Here is a 22037-nt window from a genome sequence, read left to right on the forward strand (position 1 = left end):
TTTATCACAATAATGACTAGTGGCTGCAAAAGCAATCAAGGAGCTAGTTGTGATAATGGATGTCTAGATCATTTTCACGCTACGACTTTTTCCTAATGGCGTTAACATGGGTACAACAACCTGCTGGAGTAATCCCATTACAATCTAATGGAGTGGACATCAAAGCTGCTTAATAGTTGTTTTTTTGTTGTTTTTTTAAGCAATGCGATGACTGAATGTCTATCAGGCCTATCTCCTCCCTTCTCTGGCTCTAGGAAGCCTGAGCTGACAATCTAAGAAGGGGGCTGGAGATAGAAGGAAAACAAGCAGGTGGGAAGGTGTATGTAAAGATTGGCTCCACCATGGAGCAGCAGGACATGCATTCTTTGGTAGTGTTTTTCAGCACAGAATGGCTGTAGAAACCATGTACTGGCGCCCGGTGCATCATGGCGTGGCCAAACATTTAAATGAATCTTCTCGTCTTCCTTTGACAGCTCTGGCTTCATAGAGCTAGAAAAAGGCAGAGATGGATGGAAAATAAGCAGGTGGGAATGTGCAACTAAAGGTTTGGCCACGCCAAGGGTGCACCTAGCCTCTGTGCTTGGTTTCAACAGTCATTCTGTGTAGACAGTCCCTTTTAAATGTAGTCTGTGGAGATTCATGCTGTCTGAACCACACTATACTTACTTAAGGACAGACCTGTCAGTCATGAGGAGCGGGGGAAGCCGCTGGGGATCTGCCTCTGACAAGAAGCACGGTCTCCGGCTGGCTTTCCAAAGTAAGTTTTGTCTCAAACACTGCAGCATTTCAAAATAAAACCTACATGGCTGCAGTAAGACAGGCAATGTCCGATCCATGTGAATGAGCCCTGTGCTAACAATGTGCAGCATCTCCCAGTATTCCCTCTGTGTCCAGCCTTATGGAGATGGCTCTGTGTTGCCCATTATTGGGTATCTGCCCGTCAGCGGCTGACCTGGTAGACACGCTGTGTACTAAGTGTTAGAGGATCCCTGAGTCCGGGTGGATGCAGATATTCTATAACCTGGAGGGCAATAACCCTGTATGAATTAGTAACCACACTGCGGCTCTCTCCTCATAGACTGTATCTGCCATCTCTCCCGCTCCCTCCTCCACCACCATCCGCCTGTGGGGGAAGGGAGGCTCAGTCTCTTCTGCAGCTCTTCTGTGCTGCTGCTCAGCCAGATGGTGGGGGAGGGGAAACATCCGGCTTAACCCTTTTAAGTCCTAGCTGGACAGATGAGGAGTAAGGAACACACATTAATGGCTTAGTGCAGAATGGATATATTGTGTATGGAACTTGGAGAAATTCTAACATCAGTATTTTACATCAAGGCTACGATGTGTCTAACAAGCTTCAGTCGATGATTATTATCCTATGGAATATGTTGGCGCTATATAAATAAAATTATTGTTATTATTATCCTCCATGTAGTGTCAGTATTTATATATAATGCATACAATTAAGACAAAGCAGGAGGATCTAATCCCATTATGGACCCAGTCCTACTATCTTACCACATACTACAGGTGTGTGCTAGTTTGCACTCTGCAACATGAGCCAATTATTGGACAAAAAGCTTCTTTCTTGGGCTTACCACACACTAGTGACTTTGGATGACCATTTTCTGCCGATAATCATGAAAAAGCATGTCAGATGCCAGCTTATGATGGATATCTGACCAGAGGTTGATTATTTTAGTCCTTGTCTGGTTTTGTAGTTGATTGTATCATGCTGAATGATAGATCTGTATCCCATCCATTAAAGTCCACACCAGGTCACAGATCCCGGATCATGGCAGGGATCAGATTGCAGGAATAAAGAGGCCATGGTACTCCTGGAGCAGTGCACAGGAAGCAAGGGTTTCATACCTGCACAATATACTGCATTCATACGGGAGGAAAACACATCCTATACTTTAAATCCAAAATACATCCCATACTTTGGAGTTCTGTCATCAGTAACTGTAAGAATTGGCTTCTAATGTTTTTCTGTCCCTTACCTTAGCTTTTTACTATTGTAATTGTATGGTTAAAATAATCTGTATTCTCTTTTTGTTTCAATTGTTTAGAGGAGAAAGTGAATAGCAGTAACAACATGGGGAAGAATAATAAAACGGCATCGGATGCCTCCTCTTCCTCTGAAGAAGAAGAATATGTGGTGGAGAAAGTTCTTGATCGAAGAGTAGTTAAAGGACAAGTAGAATTTCTCCTCAAATGGAAAGGATTCTCAGAGTAAGTGATTGCATTAGCAAATCCACATTTGAGCTCCCCACACACCGAAGATCACTGTAGGCAAACAATAGTTTGCGATCGTTCTGCCGGCAGCTGTGTTGGCCAATTCTCCCATACACATCAGTACTCACTCTATCCAGCCCTCCGGGTCACATGAATCAGGCAGGCTCCGTTATGGCAAATATGAATGTTCCATTCTTAACCCCTTTACCCCCGAGGGTGGTTTGCATGCTAATGACCGGGCCAATTTTTACAATTCTGACCACTGTCAATTTATGAGGTTATAACTCTGGAACGCTTCAACGGTTCCTGGTGATTCTTACATTGTTTTCTCGTGACATATTGTACTTCATGGAAGTGGTAAAATGTCTTTGGTATGACTTGCGTTTATTTGTGGAAAAAATGGAAATTTGTCGAAAATGTGGAAAATTTTGCAATTTTCAAAATTTTACTTTTCATTCCCTTAAATCACCGAGATATGTCACAGAAAATAAATAATAAATAACTTTTCCCACATGTTTACTTTACATCAGCACAAGTTATAAGGGTTAAAAGTTGACCAACGACTTTTCATTTTTCCAACAAAATTTACAAAACCATTTTTTTTAGTGACCTCATCACGTTTGAAGTCACTTTGAGGGGTCTATATGATAGAAAATGCCCAAAAGTGACACCATTCTAAAAACTGCACCCCTTAAAGTGCTCAAAACCACATTCAAGAAGTTTATTAACCCTTCAAGTGCTTCACAGGAATTTTTTGAAAAAAAATTAACATTTAACTTTTTTCACACACACAAAAAAAAAATTGAGATCCAATTTTTTTATTTTTGGAAGGGTATCCGGAAAAAATGGACCCCAAAATTTGTTGTGTAATTTCTCCTGAGCATGCCGATACCCCATATGAGGGAGAAAACCACTGTATGGGCGCTCGGAAGGGAAGGAGCGCCATTTGACTTTTTGAATGCAAAATTTGCTGGAACAATTGGCGGACGTCATGTCGCGTTTGGAGACCCTTTAATGTGCCTAAACAGTGAAAATCCCCCACAAGAGACTCCATTTTGGAAACTAGACCCCTCAGGGAACTGTTCTAGATGTGTGGTGAGCACATTGAACCCTCAGGTGTTTCACAGAAGTTTATAAGGTTGAGCTGTAAAAATACAAAAAAAAAAAATTTCCCCACAGATATGTTTTTAGCACAAAATATTGCATTTTCATAAGGGTAACAGGAGAAATTGCACCATACAATTTGTTGTGCAATTTCTCCTGAGTACGCCGATACCCCATATGTGGGGGAATACTGCTTTTGAGGCACAATGCAAAGCTCAGAAGGGAAGAGGTGCCATATTGCAGTTCAGATTTCGCTGGAATGGTTTGAGGGGGCCATGTCAAATTTGCAGAGCCCCTGAGGTGCCAGAACAGAAACCCCCTGAATGTGAGCTCGTTTTACAAACTACACTCCCCAATTAATTCATCTAGGGGTGCAGTGATCATATTGACACCACATGTGCCTCACAGAATTTTATAAACTACGTTTTACCACTAAAATGTTTTAGCCCCAAGTTTTTAATTTTTCTAAGGGCTAATAGTTTTTTTTTTTTTTTTTACAACAAACTGAGCCCCATTTTTACCGGAGCGCGCCAATACCCTACATGTAATTGGGAAATATTTTTCAGGCACAGTGCAAAGCTCAGAAGGAAACGAGCGCCAGATTTTATGGTTATGGTTTACAGGTGCCATGACCCACTGGGAGAGTCCCTGTGGTGCCAAAAGAGCAGAGCATTTTAGAAACTGCACCTCTCAATGAATTCATCTAGGGGTGCAGTGATCATATTGACACCATGGGTGTGTCACAGAATTTTATACCATTGGGCAGTGAAGGAAAGAAAAACTACATTTTTACCACCAAAACTTAGTTTTAGCCCCAGATTTTACGTTTTCACACAAGAAGTGGGTTAAAATGACACTAAAATTTGTCCCACAATTTCTACTGAATGTGGCAATACCCCATATGTGGCTGTACAGTACTGCTTAGCCATACGGAGAGACTCGGGAGGAGCGGAGCGCTATTTGCCTCCTAGAGCACACATTTTCCTAGAACAGTTTGCATAATCCATGTAGAGAGCCGCTAATAGCTAGAAGAGCAGAATCCCCCCTCAAGTGACCCCATTTGGGAAACGAATACCCCTTGGGGAATTTATCTACAGTTGTAGTGACGATTTTGACTCCATGGGTATTTTCCAGAAACAAGCAGCAATGAATGTTGCCGAGTGAAAATTGCAAACTGCTGTTGTAGTGACCAGTACGTTGCGTTCACCAGTATGTTTTGCAGAGCCCATGCTTCTGGAGACATGCACCCGTAAGTTAGGCGGGCTCTCATTGCTACAGAAATGCCAATCGTGGGCGCATTATGTGGTTTAGGTACAGTGTGGGGCTCAGAAGGGATGGGGGCATTTGGATTTGGGAGCGGGTAATTTGCTGAATTTCTTTTGGCGGGTGAGGAGCCATTTTGCTTTTCCTGAGCCTGTGTGCTACCAGTAACGTGGAAGACCCCTATATTTCTGACAGACCTGAGTGGGGACTTGCTTTTTTGTGGATTGAGTTGGAGCTTTTTTATTGGGAACATTTTACATAACGTTTGGGATCACATTTAGTCTGCACGCTACGCTGACCACTTACTTTAGGGTGTGTATCTAAATCCCCCGAGTGACGTGATTCAGGTGAAACCCCCCAGGGATCCATACACTATGATGAGGCAGCAGAGTTACTCTGGACTCTGTCTGGCCTCTGTTCAGCGGTGTCCTGCTTTTCAGAAGTGCACAAAACTGTGGCCAACAGCACTTTTATGTAATCCTAAAAAGACAGAAACCTCCGGATCACAGGCCACACGGCGTCCACAGTGCCTCCACCTGCCTTATTATATGGAGTCTTCCGCCAGAGGTTCCGTCTGAATCAGAGATTTACACGGATACCCCGGTGTAAGGCTATGTGCACACGTTGCGGATTGGTCTCTGGAATTTTTTGTGCGGATTCTGCATCTCTTGGCAGAAAATGCAGGTGCGGATTTCTTGCGTTTTTACCCCTGCGGATTTCTATAATGGAATGGGTGCAGTGTTTATACCGTTCCGCATGTAGTAAGATTGATGAAGCAGTTTTATTCTTCGGGTCAGTACGATGACGATGTTTTGGCTCTTTTATGCAATAAAAACTATAGAAAAAAATAATTTTTTTTTCATCACTTTATTCTGAGAGCGATAACTCAGGTCAGGTCATTGCAGACTGTGTGGTACCAAATATGTGTACTTATATTTATTTTTTCCAGGACGTCCCTCCTGACAGCACCCTGGAGGACGCCCTCCTCCCCCTTTGCTGGGACAGGAAATACACGAGAGTTCAAAATGGCATGTCCCACCCCCAATCCTCAGTGTTTTTCCTGTCCCTGCAAGGGACGCACGAGAGAAGCTGTGCTGGCTTACCGGAGCTCAGGGGGATCGTGCGGCTCGTCCAATATCCTTCCCCCTGTCAAGAGGCTCAGGGCAGAAACCCTCCAGCGGGGGGTCCCTCTGCTCCAAAGAACAGGAAGGTCGAGTTCCTGTTGCGGCCGCTCCTCCCGGAGGGAGGCTCTCGGCCGAGACACGGTTCCATGCGGCGCAGCATCTAGAGCGGTGCGGCGGCGGGCAGAGCGTCTTCTGATGGAAATCCCGGGGAACCACGTCACTTCCGGTTTCGCGGCATCTGCTACCGTCACTTCCGGTGACAAGGTAGAAGTGCGGGGAGAGTGTGTGCGCTCCAGCGTGGGATGCACAAGCAGCCGAATCGCTCCTAATCCAGCGTGGACGCTGCGGGGACCTGCTGAGAATCGTCATGGAAAGTACACCAGCGGAAGAAGGGGTGAGTGCGCAGTGCGCTGTCCCCCCTATCCACGCACATATATTCAGGCACCCCATTACTTCTCCCTATCTTATGTCTTTTAAGGATAAGGGAACCCCCGCTGCCCCCCCCTCCTCAAGTTAAGAAGTCCGGCAAATCATCTGGGAAGACATATAGATGTCCTATATGCAACGTAAAGCTCCCGGACACTCATGCAAAGACCTTGTGTGCAGATTGCACTTCCAAGGTTATGAGGGACGAACAGCCGACACTGCTATCAGAAATGAGGTCCCTAATACGTGAAGAAGTTCAGGCTTCTTTGTCCAGTATTGCGGAGAGGTCCAGCCCAGTTCCCAGCCGTAAGAGAGCCAGACGGGAACGAGACATAAAGGAGCCAGAGTATAGCTCGGAGGACATGTCTGCCTCCGATAACTTCTCCTCAGAAGAGGAAGGGGAACTTCCTTCAGGGAGTCAGGACCACCAGAGAAAATACCTCTTCCAGGCTGAGGATACAAATGAACTTGTGCAGGCGGTGCGGACCACGATGCAGATTGAGGAGACATCCAAGCCTCAATCCAGGCAGGATCTGATGTTTGGTGGACTTATGTCACGTAAACAAACGGTCTTCCCAGTAAGCGAGCATATCAAGGCTATGGTACTGGAGGAGTGGAAGGCGGCAGAACGCCGGCTGGTTTTAACTAAGGACTTCAAAGCTCGCTTACCTTTCGAGCCAGAAGAAGTCAAACTTTGGGAAGAGATCCCCAAGGTGGATGTTCCTGTGGCAAAGGTTGCTAAAAAGACAGCCATTCCATTTGAGGACTCTTCAAATCTGCGCGATCCTATGGATCGGAAGGCCGACATACTGCTTAAAAGGGCTTGGGAATCTTCTGCAGCCCTAATTAAGACCAACATAGCAGCTACCTCGGTAGCCCGGTCTATGTACCTTTGGATGGGTCAATTGGAGGAACACCTATCCAATAAGACCCCCAGGGCTGATATATTAAGCTCCCTTCCTATCATGAAATCTGCTACGGCCTTCCTATCTGACATGACTGCTGAATCTGTCAGGTTTTCAGCTAGGAATGGTTCCCTAATGCGGCTAGGAGGGCAGTATGGCTAAGATCCTGGTCGGGGGATAACGCCTCAAAAACCAAATTATGTTCTATTCCTTTCTCAGGGGCGAGAGTTTTCGGGCCTTCTCTAGATACCATCCTAGAGTCAGCCTCCGACAAGAAGAAAGGTTTTCCAGAGGACAAACCAAAAAAGGGCCAGTCCTTTCGGAGAGGTTTTCCCTTCAGGAGACAGTCCGATTACAGAGGAGGTAGATCCAACAGAGGATTCAGTAGAGGTTCCCGTAACCAGGGCAATAGAAGCAGGAGTTTCTTTTTTAGCCCATCTTCAAAACCTAAGACACAATGACGCCACCCTTATAGGCGGAAGGCTCCGCCACTTTGCGGAGAATTGGGCCCGAGTCACCCAGAATCAATGGGTTCTTCGGACCGTGTCAGAAGGTTACAGCATCGAGCTTTCCTCCCCTCCTCCGGACAGATACATCGTACCTACGATGGTCTTGGAAAACTCTCCCATGATGATAGACCTAGAGGACATGCTTTCCTCAGGGGTCATAATTCCAGTACCATCTCTAGATGTAGGTCGGGGTCACTACTCTTCCCTATTCTCTATAAGGAAGCCCTCCGGCGACTCGCGCACAATAATAAACTTGAAACCTCTAAATGCCTGGGTCAAGTACAAGAGGTTTCGCATGGAGTCCATTCGCTCTGCAATCCTCTTAATAGATCAGGACGCTGTGATGTGCACTCTCGACCTCAAGAGTGCCTATTATCAGGTCCCTGTTCACCCATCATCTCAGAAACTTCTGAGGTTTGCGGTGGTGCTGCCGTCCGGGACCTGTCACTACCAGTTCCAATGTCTTCCGTTTGGACTTGCCTCGGCACCTCGGGTGTTTACAAAGCTGGTGTCAGAAATTGTCGCTTTCCTGAGAAGCCAGGGGATCAAGATAGTTCCATATCTAGACGATTTTCTCCTGATCGCAAGTACACCAGAGATTCTGTCAGATCACAGGACCCGAACGGTGTCACTGATGGAGCAATTAGGATGGATCATAAACTGGCAGAAATCCGACCTGTATCCGGAGTGCAAAAAGATCTTCCTGGGTGTATGTCTGGATTCGAGAAACAGGATATCCCGGCTACCCGAGAACAAGTTGGAGGCGATCCAGATACAGATCAGGCGTCTATTAGAACGCAGAGCATCAATAAGAACGGCCATGAAGGTACTAGGTCTGATGACGGCCTGCATACCGTGTGTAAGATGGGCTCAGTTCCATTCAAGACCTCTGGGACCGTCGTCAGTCTTCTCTGGACAGTTCTTTAAGGCTGACGTATCCAGTACGAAGATCTCTACTCTGGTGGAATCAACCAGAGAAGCTAAGAGTCGGGGTGTTATGGTCTACCAATCCCTACGTAGTGGTAACTACAGACGCCAGTGCCTGGGGCTGGGGAGCCCACCTGAAGGGCAGGATCCTACAAGGGAGGTGGCCAGCAGACGTCGTTCACAGCTCCTCCAACTTCAAAGAATTGTATGCTGTCTGGGAGGCGTTAAGACGGAACCAACACACCCTCAGAAATTGTCATGTCAGGATATTATCCGACAACGTTACAACGGTGTCTTTCCTGAAGCATCAGGGCGGCTCAAGACACTATCCGCTTCAGGAGCTGGCAGGAAGAATATTCCGCTGGGCAGAAGATTCGGTCCTATCCATCTCTGCAGTCCACTTAGAAGGCTCGCAGAACACCATAGCAGATTATCTGAGCAGGAGACGGGTGTTTGCAACGGAGTGGGAACTCAATCAGGAGGTCTTCCAGGATCTTTGTCTTCACTGGGGAACTCCCAGTATAGACCTATTTGCAAACAGGAGAAACTCAAAGGTCTCAAAATTCTTCTCGCTGAACCCTCAAGATCTCCCAGAAGGGATAGATGCTCTGAGCCAGGAGTGGACAGAACCTCTCTCTTATGCATTCCCGCCTCTAGCACTGATTCCAGCTGTTCTCAGGAAAATCAGAGGATCAGGCTCGAGTCATATTAATTGTACCATTTTGGCCGAGAAGGAGCTGGTTCTCTCTCTTGCTGGATCTGGCAATAGAGAACCCAGTAGAGCTTCCTCTCAGAGCAGATGTAATCCATCAGGGTCCGGTGTACCACCCAAGTCCAGAGAATCTCCATCTCTCTGCATGGATCCTGAAAGGAACATCCTGAAGGCAAGAGGGCTATCAGATCAAGTGATCTCTACTATAAAATCCAGCAGAAAGCCAGTCACATCGGCAATTTATTTGAAGATCTGGAAACGTTTCTGTCTGGAGAGTGGCAGGTCTGAGGTTTCGGCAGGCGCTCCCGACAGAATTTTAGATTTCCTGCAAAGGTCTCAAACCAAGCTCTCTGAAAGTGCAGATCTCTGCACTTAGCTCTTTTCTTGACTACCCCCTAGCATCTCACCCGTGGATAGTTCGGTTCATCAGGGCCACCCAGAGGCTGCGCCCTACCATTAGACAGATTTCGCCATCCTGGGACCTGAATCTGGTCCTCAGATTCCTCTGTAAAGACGTTTACACCTCGGCCGATAATATGCCCATTTCGGTACTCACTCGTAAAACAGCATTCTTAGTGGCAATTACTACGGCTAAGAGAGTGGGGGAAATCCAGGCCCTATGTACTAGGGACCCTTACCTTCAGATTAGAGAAGATAGTCTAATTCTTAGATTGGATCCCTCCTTTATTCCAAAAGTGGGATCAGTAAAAAACAGAAATCAGGAGATCGTGTTACCATCCTTCTGTAATAATCCGGCTAATGAGAAAGAAAGAGTCCTTCACTCCCTCGATGTCAGGCAGACGGTTCTAGACTACCTAGCAGCCACCAACTCGTGGCGTATCGACCCGAATTTGTTTATTTTGTTTGGAGGGAAGAATAAGGGGAAGAAGGCTTCTAAAGCCTCTATTGCTCGTTGGATCACTTTGGTGATCTCTGAGGCTTATAAGTCTGAAGGGCTTCTTCTCCAAGGGGTCTTCACGCACATTCTACTCGAGGGATAGCTACTTCTTGGGCTGAGAGCAGGTGCATCTCTTGAGCAGATCTGTAAAGCAGCCACTTGGGCTAGTGCTAATACATTTTGTAGACACTATAAACTTGATGTTTTGTCTGGTCAACATACGGCATTTGGGAGAAAGGTTCTCTAGGCGGTAATCCCACCCTAAGGAGGTGCTTTGGTACTCTCCAGGGTGCTGTCAGGAGGGACGTCCTGGAAAATAGGTATTAAGCTTACCGTTAATTCTGTTTCCAGGAGTCCATACTGACAGCACTGGTAGTTCCCTCCCTGTAGTACTGATATCCTCTATGTAGACGCCTGACATAAGATGTATTATGTTCTGGTATAAAATGTATTGCATATTATATTTGACATATGAGTAAATATGTTTCTGACAAGTTAATGTATATATTGTTTCTATTAAGTCTTTTTTTGCATGTCCTTGAGGTGGTTCTTGTTACAACACTGAGGATTGGAGGTGGGACATGCCCTTTTGAACTCTCGTGTATTTCCTGTCCCAGCAAAGGGGGAGGAGGACGTCCTCCAGGGTGCTGTCAGTATGGACTCCTGGAAACATAATTAACGGTAAGCTTAATACCTATTTTTTTTTTTTTTTTTTTTTTTCATTCAAATATTTATTTTGAGATACAATATCTTTTGATGTTTTCATTATTATTTTAGATTTTTTTTTTTTTTTTTTTTTTTTTTTTTAATATTTTTACAATTTAATTGTTTGTTTTTTTGTTTTGTTTTTACTTTTGTCCCACTATGGGACAATCATTTTTTCCAGGCTGATCGCTTCTGCCGAATGGAGATGAACCAGCAACTCCATGCCGCAGAAACTGTCAGCTCTGCACTGACCGACTTGCTGATCATGCACTGCGCATGATCAGTACGTTTCCTAGCTGTGGTGACCCGGTCCGGAACTGCTTAGTTACGAAGCAGCACAGCTCCGTTGATGGAGTAGTGGTCGCGGTCAGCAGCGGCACATCCACCCCCTATTGATATGAACAGACGGTGGGTGTACAGTGCCTGGCTGCGGCCACTAGACAGTCAGCGGAGCAGTTCCAGCTGATACTGGGAACAGCTGATCAGCAGGGTGCGCACCCCCGCCAATCAGACATTGATGACCTATGTATGGATAGGGCATCAGTGACTGAAATCCCGGGCAACCCCTTGAAACGCTTGGAGGTCTGTCCTCACCGGCTTCTCCACACACAGGCCTATAGAAGTGACTTGTCAGTCTACCCGACTGCTTTAAAGTATTTTTCTCCTGAACACTGCAGAATATCGGAGAGAAATGCACATATTTGCTTTAGTGGAGCCTGTACATATTCATTATTCCTGTGGTTTGGACAGTGTGAATCTGACAAGTTCCTACCAAGCATACAATAGTCAGATGTTTCAAAGAGACAACCATTTTCAAAGTTGCATTTATACAGAATATTTTGCCACTTGGGTCCAGAGACTTTTGGGTAATGACTGCATTATTTCTCCTCTGCACTTCTGCAATGGACGGGAGAATATGTAAGACTTCATGCTTTTAGCTCAAGGGGGTCTATCAAAAATACTGAATTTACCAATTCAAAGTCGTTATTCCAGTTTTAGAGGCTCACTAAGTAATAAGTCAAATTAGCATAGTTAATAAAAGGAAGGATTTTGAATACTTGGAAGGAAATCCTTAGTATTCGGGTGACGTCTACATTCGCTCAGTGCAGTTTTCTTCCCCGAGGTGCTTGTTCGAGCCTCTAATGCTGCTGTCTCCAGTTGCTGCTTGTTGTGAGTTTTGTCTGTCACTGATTCGTTCATTGAAGAATCTTCCATTTCTCTGCGTTGGGGCTCTTGGGTTGCCTTTGTGGTTTTACACCATAACCGGTCTGTACAAGCTCGGTCCTATCAGCTTGTAGTAGCTGGATGAATCTAAGCAGAAAATATAACTTCTTAGACTACATACTGGGGCAGCGATCACAACCAAATTAAGCCCTGTACACACCTGTAGTGTGGGTCTTTTCGGTGTGACACGGCACACTTTCAGCTACTTCTATGTATATCCAGAGACACATTTCTGCTGGTAGGAAGTATAAATCAGATGGATTCTGCGGATCTCCTGAAAATAAAAGGCAGAATGATAAAATAATGTATTATTATCCAGATACTGCTGAAGTGCATTTTTAGGTTTCTGCTCTAAGGGTACCGTCACACACTGCCATTTCGATCGCTACGACGGTACGATTCGTGACGTTCCAGCGATATCGTTACGATATCGCTGTGTCTGACACGCAGCAGCGATCAGGGATCCAGCTGAGAATCGTACGTCGTAGCAGATCGTTTGGAACTTTGTTTCATCGCTGGATCTCCCGCTGTCATCGCTAGATCGGTGTGTGTGACACCGATCTAGCGATGCGATCCAGCGATGCGTTCGCTTGTAACCAGGGTAAACATCGGGTTACTAAGCGCAGGGCCGCGCTTAGTAACCCGATGTTTACCCTGGTTACAAGCGTAAAACTTAAAAAAAAAACAAACAGCACATACTTACATTCTGGTGTCCGTCAGGTCCCTTGCCGTCTGCTTCCCGCACTGTGACTGCCGTCCGTAAAGTGAAAGCAGAGCACAGCGGCTGTGCTTTCACTTTACGGCCGGCAGTCAGTGAGTGCGGGAAGCAGACGGCAAGGGACCTGACGGAGACCAGAATGTAAGTATGTGCTGTTTGTTTTTTTTTTTAGTTTTGCGCTTGTAACCAGGGTAAACATCGGGTTACTAAGCGCGGTCCTGCGCTTAGTAACCCGATGTTTACCCTGGTTACCCGGGGACCTCGGCATCGTTGGTCGCTGGAGAGCTGTCTGTGTGACAGCTCCCCAGCGACCACACTACGATTTACCTACGATCACGGCCAGGTCGTATCGCTGGTCGTGATCGTAGGTAAATCGTATAGTGTGACGGTACCCTAAGTTGGGGTCTGAAAACCCGACTACAATTATATAGGTCTGTCAGACACCATTGATTTGTGCGGAGCCTTTTATCCATGGTAGTTTATTAGAAGGCAAATATTGCTCTAGCAAGCCAGGATAACAATGCATTTTTCTGGAGGACTGAGTATTAATAATTATTGTGTTGATCATCACCCAGTAATATCAGAAGTGTCGTTTGTTGAAATGTCTGAATCACTTCCCTCTAAGTGTGTGTGTGTGTGTGTGTGTGTGTGTGTGTGTGTGTGTGTGTGTGCTTGCACTGGTGCCACTGAGACTGTCTGCAGATGATCGGCTGCATTTTATCACACTGTGGGTAGAAAGCCATCTTTGGCCTGATTTACTGTACTGATAGAACAGTATTAATGTGGCTGTTTATGTAGGCTTTGTTTCCATTTTTTCTGCTACATTGGTGTATTTTCTAGTTTGGTTATTGACTCTCAGAAAACCATATGTTGTGTATAGTGATTTATTAGTCCCCATGCATCACGGCCCACCAAAAGGACACTCCTGGCAACCATTAGGTGCAAGGAGGCCTATTGCACTCAATGTATTTTTCTGACTTGGCCATCAGTGAGATATTGACATATCTTTTCTCTTTATGGCTGTGAAATCTCTGCTTCTCATTTTTGCTAATTTCCATTTTGGGTCAAGTGCATTTATGATAAAGCTACAAAGTAGAAGAAAAGGATGTAGTTGTTTTCCGAAAGCCGTTCCACTCTTGCCCATAGGTCCCGTCTAGCATTGAAGCTCAACCCTATTCATTTACATGGAGATGAGCTGCAACACTGAGCAAAGTACATGGCTAAGAGAAGTGCATTTACTATAGAAAGGGTTCTTGTATTTTCCTTAAACTAATCTCATACAGCTTCAACTGTTCCCATATATAATAACCGCAGTGAATCTATAACTAGGAGGCGATCTGTTGCAGCTTGGCATCTGAGGCGGTATGGACATAATCCTTGGCTACGAGTGAGCAATAACTTGGGTTATATGGGAAGCAAAGTTGGGCTATGTGCACACGCTGCAGATTTTGCTGCGGATCCGCAGCGGATTGGCCGCTGAAGATTCGCAGCAGTTTTCCATGCGTTTACAGTACCATGTAAACCTATGGAAAACAAAATCTGCAGTGCACCTGCTGCAGAAAAAAACACGCGAAAACGCTGCGATGTTTATTCCGCAGCATGTAAATTCTTGGTGCGGATTCCGCAGGAGCGGAATCTGCAGGTGTAAAACCGAAGGTGGATTCCGCACAAAAACCGCAGTAATTCCGCAGTGTAGATTTCCCAAAATCTGTCCTGAAAAATCCGCAAGACTTTCGGCAACTTGTGCACGTAGCCTTGTAAATGCATAACGTGCACATTTTAGTAAGTAAGTTACATAAAATAAGTAATAAAATATATCTTGGTGATACTGAAAGCCAGAAAACCCCTTTGTTCTGATCGAATAGCGGGATTGAGCACAGTGGCTCAGTGGATAGCACAGCAGCCTTGCAGCGCTAGAGTCCTGGGTTCAAACCCCACCAAGGACAACATCTGCAAGGAGTTTGTATGTTCTCCCCATGTTTGCGTGGGTTTCCTCCGGGTTCTCCGGTTTCCTCCCACATTCCAAAGACATACTGATAGGGAATTTAGATTGTGAGCCCCAGCGGCGACAGTGATGATAATGTGTGCAACCTGTAAAGCGCTGCGGAATATGTTAGCGCTATATAAAAATAAAGATTGAGTGGGGAAAAAGTAGATGTCAAGAAAAGTCTTTACTGCAAATTTCATACAAGATAAGTTATTCACTTCTATCCAACTCCAGAGAACATAACACATGGGAGCCCGATAGAAACCTAGACTGCCCAGAGCTGATCTCTGAATTCATGAAAAAGTACAAGAAGGGTAAAGAGGCTGAACCCAAATCGAAGACAGAAACCACAAAAAGAAAAGCAGGAAGCGATGAGATTCGAGCAAAAAGGAGGAGAGAGGTAAAGTCCAAATGTTAACAATAACCCTGTACATGCGAAGATATTTGCCCTTATTGGACAATGTCTTAAAGCTCTCTGGCATATTGTAGAGACCTGATTCCAGCACCAGATTAAGGTACCTTCACACTAAACGACGCTGCAGCGATCCAGACAACGATCCGGATCGCTGCAGCGTCGCTGTTTGGTCGCTGGAGAGCGGTCACACAGACAGCTCTCCAGCGACCAACGATGCCGGTAACCAGGGTAAACATCGGGTTACTAAGCGCAGGGCCGCGCTTAGTAACCCGATGTTTACCCTGGATACCATCCTAAAAGTAAAAAAAACAAACGCTTCATACTTACCTTCGGCTGTCTGTCCCCGGCGCTGTGCTTCTCTGTACTGGCTGTGAGCACAGCGGCCGGAAAGCAGAGCGGTGACGTCACACACGCCGATTCAGCGATGTCAGCGGGAGAGCCAGCGACCAAAGAAAGTGCTGGCCCTCTAGCCCCGACCAACGACATCACAGCAGGATTCTGATCGCTGCTGCGTGTCAAACTGAACGATATCGCTAGCCAGGACGCTGCAACGTCACGGATCGCTAGCGATATCGTTTAGTGTGAAGGTACCTTTACTTCCTGGCCTTTGGTTATTTGCGCCAATACCAGCTGATCCGGGGAGTCCTCTACACGGTGTGCCCAGAAGTGTCCTTATATGAGGAGCTGTGGTCTCTTCCCAATAAACCCCTTCCCCCCACTGGTTCTCCGTGTTTTCCCTATGAACAATGTAGGGAGAAAGTTGTCAATCAGTGGCAGGAGGGAGCCGCAGACCATGAACACGAGCTCCAGTGCTAGAGTAGATCTGATCAACAGGGAATTTATGGAAAGTATTAAGACTCTGAATTAAGTAAAGCCAGACCGGGCGGCAATAATGTGGATGAAAACTTTGATGGCATACAGTTGCTGCTGTTTTTAAATTGATTAGTAAGTAAACATGTGAATTTGTCAAAAAACAGATATGATTGTATGCTGGAAAAATAATTGCCAACGAGTTTAAAAACTGCAGCAGCTTCATGCCAATGCAGTCTGCTGCATCGCAATTGCATAATTGCAGTCTTATTTAGCTATTCTCTTAGTGACAGGTGCCCTGTAAGATATTGTAGTACCCAGTTACTTTTTTCGTTGCAACTTCCTTGTGACTGATCACTGTGGGTCCAGCTTGTTTCATCCTTAAAGAGTATGTGTGTTTCTGTAAAATACCAAAAATAATCCATCCCGCTAGGCCGCTTTAGCATAAAGTGCATAAAGACCTGAGGGATTACCTGTAACACTGTGGAGCCACCCACCCCAATGCGCGTTTCGGCGTAGTGCCTTCTTCTGGGGGTGTTGCCTGAACACACTGACATCAATGTAGAATGGTTTATGGATAAAAAAAATACTGCGAGTGCTTCTTTAATCTATTTATTGCACTGGGTCAGTCCGTTTTCACACTTCCAATATTCACTATTTGAGTATGCACCACCTTGAATGGAGTGGTTGCAGATGTTCTGACCTGAACTCTACAGCATCATAGACCGATTTGAGGTTGGATGATGAGACCTATTGTCAGTCTGTCCACTGATGTCTGTACTCTGACCATTAACGTGACTGCAGACTTTTGTCCCAAGGCTGACCAATCCCTTTATGTGACTACAAATTGTGGCAGTGTGATTTGTGTACTTGTAGTCACGTGCGTGCCAGACTCATTCGGCTTCTCTCAGTTCAGTTCTATGAGGGAGAAGCCGAACGCATTTAGTCAGCACCTGACTACAAATATACAAATGTCACACGTGGTCATGTGACTGCTCGTACCAGCAATACAGGTCACCCTTCAGCACTCTATAGTCGTATAGTGATGGCAGACTTTTTATCCCAAGCCTGGACAATGTAGGAAACGTTAGACTAACATTGAAGTGAAGACCGTATAGTTGTGTGGTTATACTGGAGGTGCAGTGTATTCATACCGTCTGTGTACCGCTATGCTTGTGTGCACTTGTCTTCCATCTTGTTCTGCTCTATAATCTTCTCCAGAGTACCGACATCGCAAGAGGATTTGAAAGGGGCCTGGAGCCCGAAAAGATAATCGGGGCGACGGATTCCTGTGGTGAGCTCATGTTCCTAATGAAATGGTGAGTATCAGTGTAGGCTGACACATCCAGCCAAGCAATACTCCCTCTATGATTTCATCCATAATGAAAAGTGCCCGCTGCACCAAGTACACAACCCATTAGGAGGATTGTGTACGGTCATACTGTGTTTCTGAGGCGGAGCACCGGGCTGTAGGGCACATGCTGCTAACAATTACATGAGGCTTTATTGAAATGTCCTTCACGACTGTATCACAGGTGGCAAATGATGGCTGATAAACTGATTTCATTTTGTTTTGTGCATCTTGTGGTTGATAAGTAGCACATAGTAGTGATTGCCTTTTACTACAAATCTTCTACGTGTTTTGTGTTGCAGGAAAGATTCTGATGAAGCCGATCTCGTACTAGCAAAAGAAGCCAATGTGAAGTGTCCACAAATAGTTATTGCATTTTACGAGGAGAGATTGACTTGGCACGCTTACCCGGAAGACATGGAAAGCAAAGAAAAAGAAGCTGTGAAAAGCTAAAATGCCCATTAATGCGTCTGTGTGTGTAATATACCTCCCCTCATATAAATGCATACACACATTCTCCCCACACTTCTCATCCACCCTGGTCCAAGTGTTATCAAGAGGGAATCTTGCCTTTCATAGATTATTTTTTGATGTACACTTAACCCCTTTACTCTGAAACACTCCAAGTGGCATTTGCACAAAATCTGACTGCCATACTTTACAAGACGAGGCAGCCATGGCATATTTACCACTGATTGAGGAGAGCACTGTAGACATTACTTGCCGAGTGCTGCTAAACTTTCTTCGCCGTTAGTTATTGTGAGGAAGATCCACCATGGTGGGGAAGGGGTTATGTCAGTAATTGGCTAGTGTCTCCTAAGTACTGTCCAGGACAAATAGTGAAGGGACCTCCCTATACTAACAGTGACCAAGAATGTTGCTGCTTTCTCCCGTTCTTGGACACTTGTGTTTTGAGGGAGCAGACTGTTGTAATGGTTTTAATATTTTTTTTTTTATTTTTACATTTTATCTGTATCTACCTTGATTGGGGTCTCTCTGCGTATTACTTGTTTTTGTATCTGAAGATATTTGCTAAAAACAACAAGGAACTTCTCAAGTGACAAGTGCATCAGCTCGGGAGTATTTATATGTTCACATCCAAAGTGTCAATGAGCAAACAAGCACTTTGTAAGAGACACTGTGTGTGTGGGTCCCACCACCTGCACTTTATAGAAGACCCCATCAGTCATTTGTATGGGGGTGTTATGACTGTGTGGCTTTTGTATATGTTGTTTTATTCCATGTGCCATAACTAGTAATAGAACGTCACGTGTGAGACAGAAATCATGCCATACAGTATTGGTCCCAAGTACAATGCTGAAGTGAAGCTTGGTAGCGTTTTATATATCTATATATATATATACTCTTTCCATCTGTATTACATTGAAACCACATTGTGGGTTTTGATACAAATTTTCTTAAAGGGGGAAAATACAAATGACACATTTCAAGTTATGTCAGTGACAAAATGAACTTGTGTATAGTACAGTAAAAGAAACGTTTTCTTTTATTATCTGCTTGATGGCTTTTTTATGCAGAAGAGATCTTGGAAATGTAAGTGGTTGTGTTTCTGGTTGTAATGCAAAATTTAAGTTTCTTTTAAAGAAAGATCATTTTCTATAGTATGTTTTTTTTTTTTTATCTACATATATGTTGGGTGACTGCAGGCACAAACATTAGGCTATAATATTTGCTATTAAAAATACATACATATTTGATCATGGGATAAACTGCAGTAAAAGGGGTTATTGCAGCCTAAACCAGGTGTGTCAAACTGCATTCCTTGAGGGCTGCAAACAGGTCATGTTTTCAGGATTTGCTTGTACTGCACAGGTGATAATTTAATCACCAACTCATTATTTGTGTAGGTGATTAAATTATCACCTGGGCAGTACAAGGAAATCCTGAAAACATGACCTGTTTGCAGCCCACGAGGAATGCAGTTTGACACCCCTGGCCTAAACAGTCCAATCCAATGGGCGATAACGCTAGAGTCCCAGCCATGTATACGTCATCTGTACGGACACTTAAGCCTGTAGTGCAAGATAGCACCCATGAGCATGTGAATCACACAGCAGGTTGTACATGTGCCCTGCCTCTGCATTCAGTCTCTGAAACACAAGCATAACTTGGGTAGGGCTGTGCTACCTTTTGGGTTTTACACGGTCAAAATAGAATGGAGCACCAGACTGCACCATTCAGCTTTTCATTTTGAATCCAGGTCCAAATTGGGGTGCAGATCCTCTGCTCTGGTGAATGGTAAGGATCCAAACCGTATGACCCGAATCAATATAATAGTACTTAGACTGACGAACACCCCCTCCCTGAGGTAATAGTAAGGCATGGTGCACTACATGTATCTGTGACTGCCACCTTTTAAGCCTCATTAATCAGCATCTTCTAATACTCCACCATCCCCCATCCAATGATTGTTGGGTCTGTGAGCTGTTGTTCATCAGTATTTTGTGTCTGCTACCTCTGCCATCTATTACGGGGGTTGCTGCAGCTTTAGTGTGGCCTGGTATCTGTAATTATGGATGCTTTTGTTTCTTCTGTGAGGTTTTTGGATATTATGTTCTTTTCAGGGAATTGCTTTTCATTTTAGCGTAGAAACTTGGAAAAACATTGAAGATACTTGACTCAGGTTGCAAACCTGTGCATTTTGGCCAAAACATTGGCTACTCTTACCGCTTGAATTTTTTTATCTTTGCGGGAAGAAATCCGGCTCTTTAGTATCTGACGACGATTGGCATTTCTGTCCCTGTCGGGTGCACTTACAAATTGCAGGGCAGTCCACGCCGCCTGATCTAATAGTATAAATGTCACGTATAGGTTTTAAGCTGACATAATACAGCCCATGTCTCTGTGTGACCGGAACCTTATACATGCCTTATTATGCATCGCTAATACTAGACCCCCTCCTCCAAACTATGGGTGGTAGGTGTGCGGTGGTTGTCCATCAGTGCTTTGCACTCGTGCTGCCTCCGCCTTTACTTATGGGTGCCTGCTGGTTCCTGCAATAGTGTTGTGAATGACTAACAAAGTACACTGTAGTGAGAAGGAAACACCTACTTTAATAATTCACAGTCTAATCCAATTGAGCAATAACATAACTTTTAATATTCCCATTAAATATCTATAATGAAAATGAGCAAGAAACTATTTACAAGATAATAAAAAAAGCTCCCCAGGGCCCATGTGGATAGCCAATAATTAAAACCTATGTACTTAATATTCTGTTAATTCCAGTCCACCTAGCACCGCTTAAACAGTGTTGCTGCTAGAAAGCCCATTGTATAGACAGACAAGTGCGAGTAACATAACTGATAACCATGTGCCCTAAAGAGAGGTCCCTAGGCATTTCTTCAATATTGCTGTTTTGAATCGTGTTGGGGGGGCAGGGCAGCAGTGTATATTAATTTGTGTGCTGGATATGTTCACATATCTGCAACATCGCCGACCACATTAGACAGCAAAACTATTGACAGTAGAAAAGCAGGTGGGTCCTGCCATAACTTCCTCTGGAAGAACCCTCTAGCCCATTAAAAAGCTAAGGCTAGCCCGCATTAAGAAATAAAAAACTGCAAGGCATAGAGATCTGGCCAATAAACATGGCAGGTATGCCCACATCTTAGCTCCCCACAATTGGACAATGTCATCCTGTTATGGAGATGCTGGCTAATCCAATCGGTGCAATGGATCAATTCGTCATTCAGGCAACACCAGTTGGATTGCGATTACATTACTGATGCTGCCTCCCCCTGAAAAGATCTGGTGGAATATTTGAGAGAAGTAAAGATGCAATACCATCAAATAGTAATATATTAGTACTAGGTTAGCACAATGGCTGTGACTAACAATTAATGGATAGGCAAGTAGATAACATGCTCACTAGTACAGCTGATGACAAAAAGCTGATGGATTAGACATGACAAAATTCTAAATATGGGACTCATTAATTTAAAAACAAAAAGGGCTTTTCGGGGGTAGGGAGAAATAAGGAACATGAAATATTTTTAGAGGCCATAAATCACAGGCAAAGTTGCTACCTACTGAATAAAGCAAAAGAGGGATTCATTAGCATCCAAAGGATGGCAAGCGGTGAATCCATCTGCATTTCTTTTTTAAAAGCGACTGGTCCCAGTTGCTGCATCTGGGTGGTGGACTCATTACCTCTATCACCTGATATTGTCTATTGAATAGATTCATGGAATATGCCACCAACATATGTCTAGACGATATGGTGTCTTCCTTTCTTCGTATATATTTCCAATGTGGTCCAGAATCTGCCTCCAGAACTCTCATGGTCTTCCCATTATAATTTTGGGGACGCTTGCATGTGGTCCTAAACACCACATATACAACCAAAAAGACAAACTCCTAAAAGCCATCTCTTTATTAAATTAAAATCGGTTACACATAACACATCACTCTGGTAAAGAAAAGAAGAGGCGAGAGGGTTAGGAGGCTGAATTCGCCGTACACTGTTCCTTACACTAATCATTTGATGTGGCGCCCCCACTCAATGAAAAGTGTGGCTATTTGCCCCTACCAAAGACTAGGCTTATTGGCCCGCCAGAATGTCCCACATGTCTGGAGAATTCACCCAGAGAGTGAATCCTTATTGACACGAAGATGTGTAGACCAATAACTAATCATTAGGTGGGTACTAAAGTGAGCTTGGTCTGTCAATGTAGAGGCATATCCTAAGCAATAGAGTTGAG

The 22037-nt window shown here is 44.7% G+C and overlaps 1 protein-coding gene across 3 annotated transcripts in view; it reads left to right on the forward strand.

The window, feature by feature from the left end:
- CBX5 (chromobox 5) overlaps positions 1-18823 on the forward strand; it is a 34253-nt gene extending 15430 nt beyond the window's left edge. For all 3 annotated transcript variants that reach the window (XM_069758725.1, XM_069758724.1, XM_069758726.1), the window contains 4 exons: positions 2070-2232; positions 14972-15137; positions 17184-17281; positions 17616-18823. In XM_069758725.1, coding sequence (XP_069614826.1) covers positions 2070-2232; positions 14972-15137; positions 17184-17281; positions 17616-17766 — 578 coding nt within the window. In that variant the 3' untranslated portion in view covers positions 17767-18823. The remainder of the gene's footprint in view (positions 1-2069; positions 2233-14971; positions 15138-17183; positions 17282-17615) is intronic.
- Positions 18824-22037: the final 3214 nt, after the last annotated feature.

The sequence above is a fragment of the Ranitomeya imitator genome, chromosome 3 (assembly GCF_032444005.1).
Source record: "Ranitomeya imitator isolate aRanImi1 chromosome 3, aRanImi1.pri, whole genome shotgun sequence".
NCBI classification, from domain to species: domain Eukaryota; kingdom Metazoa; phylum Chordata; class Amphibia; order Anura; family Dendrobatidae; genus Ranitomeya; species Ranitomeya imitator.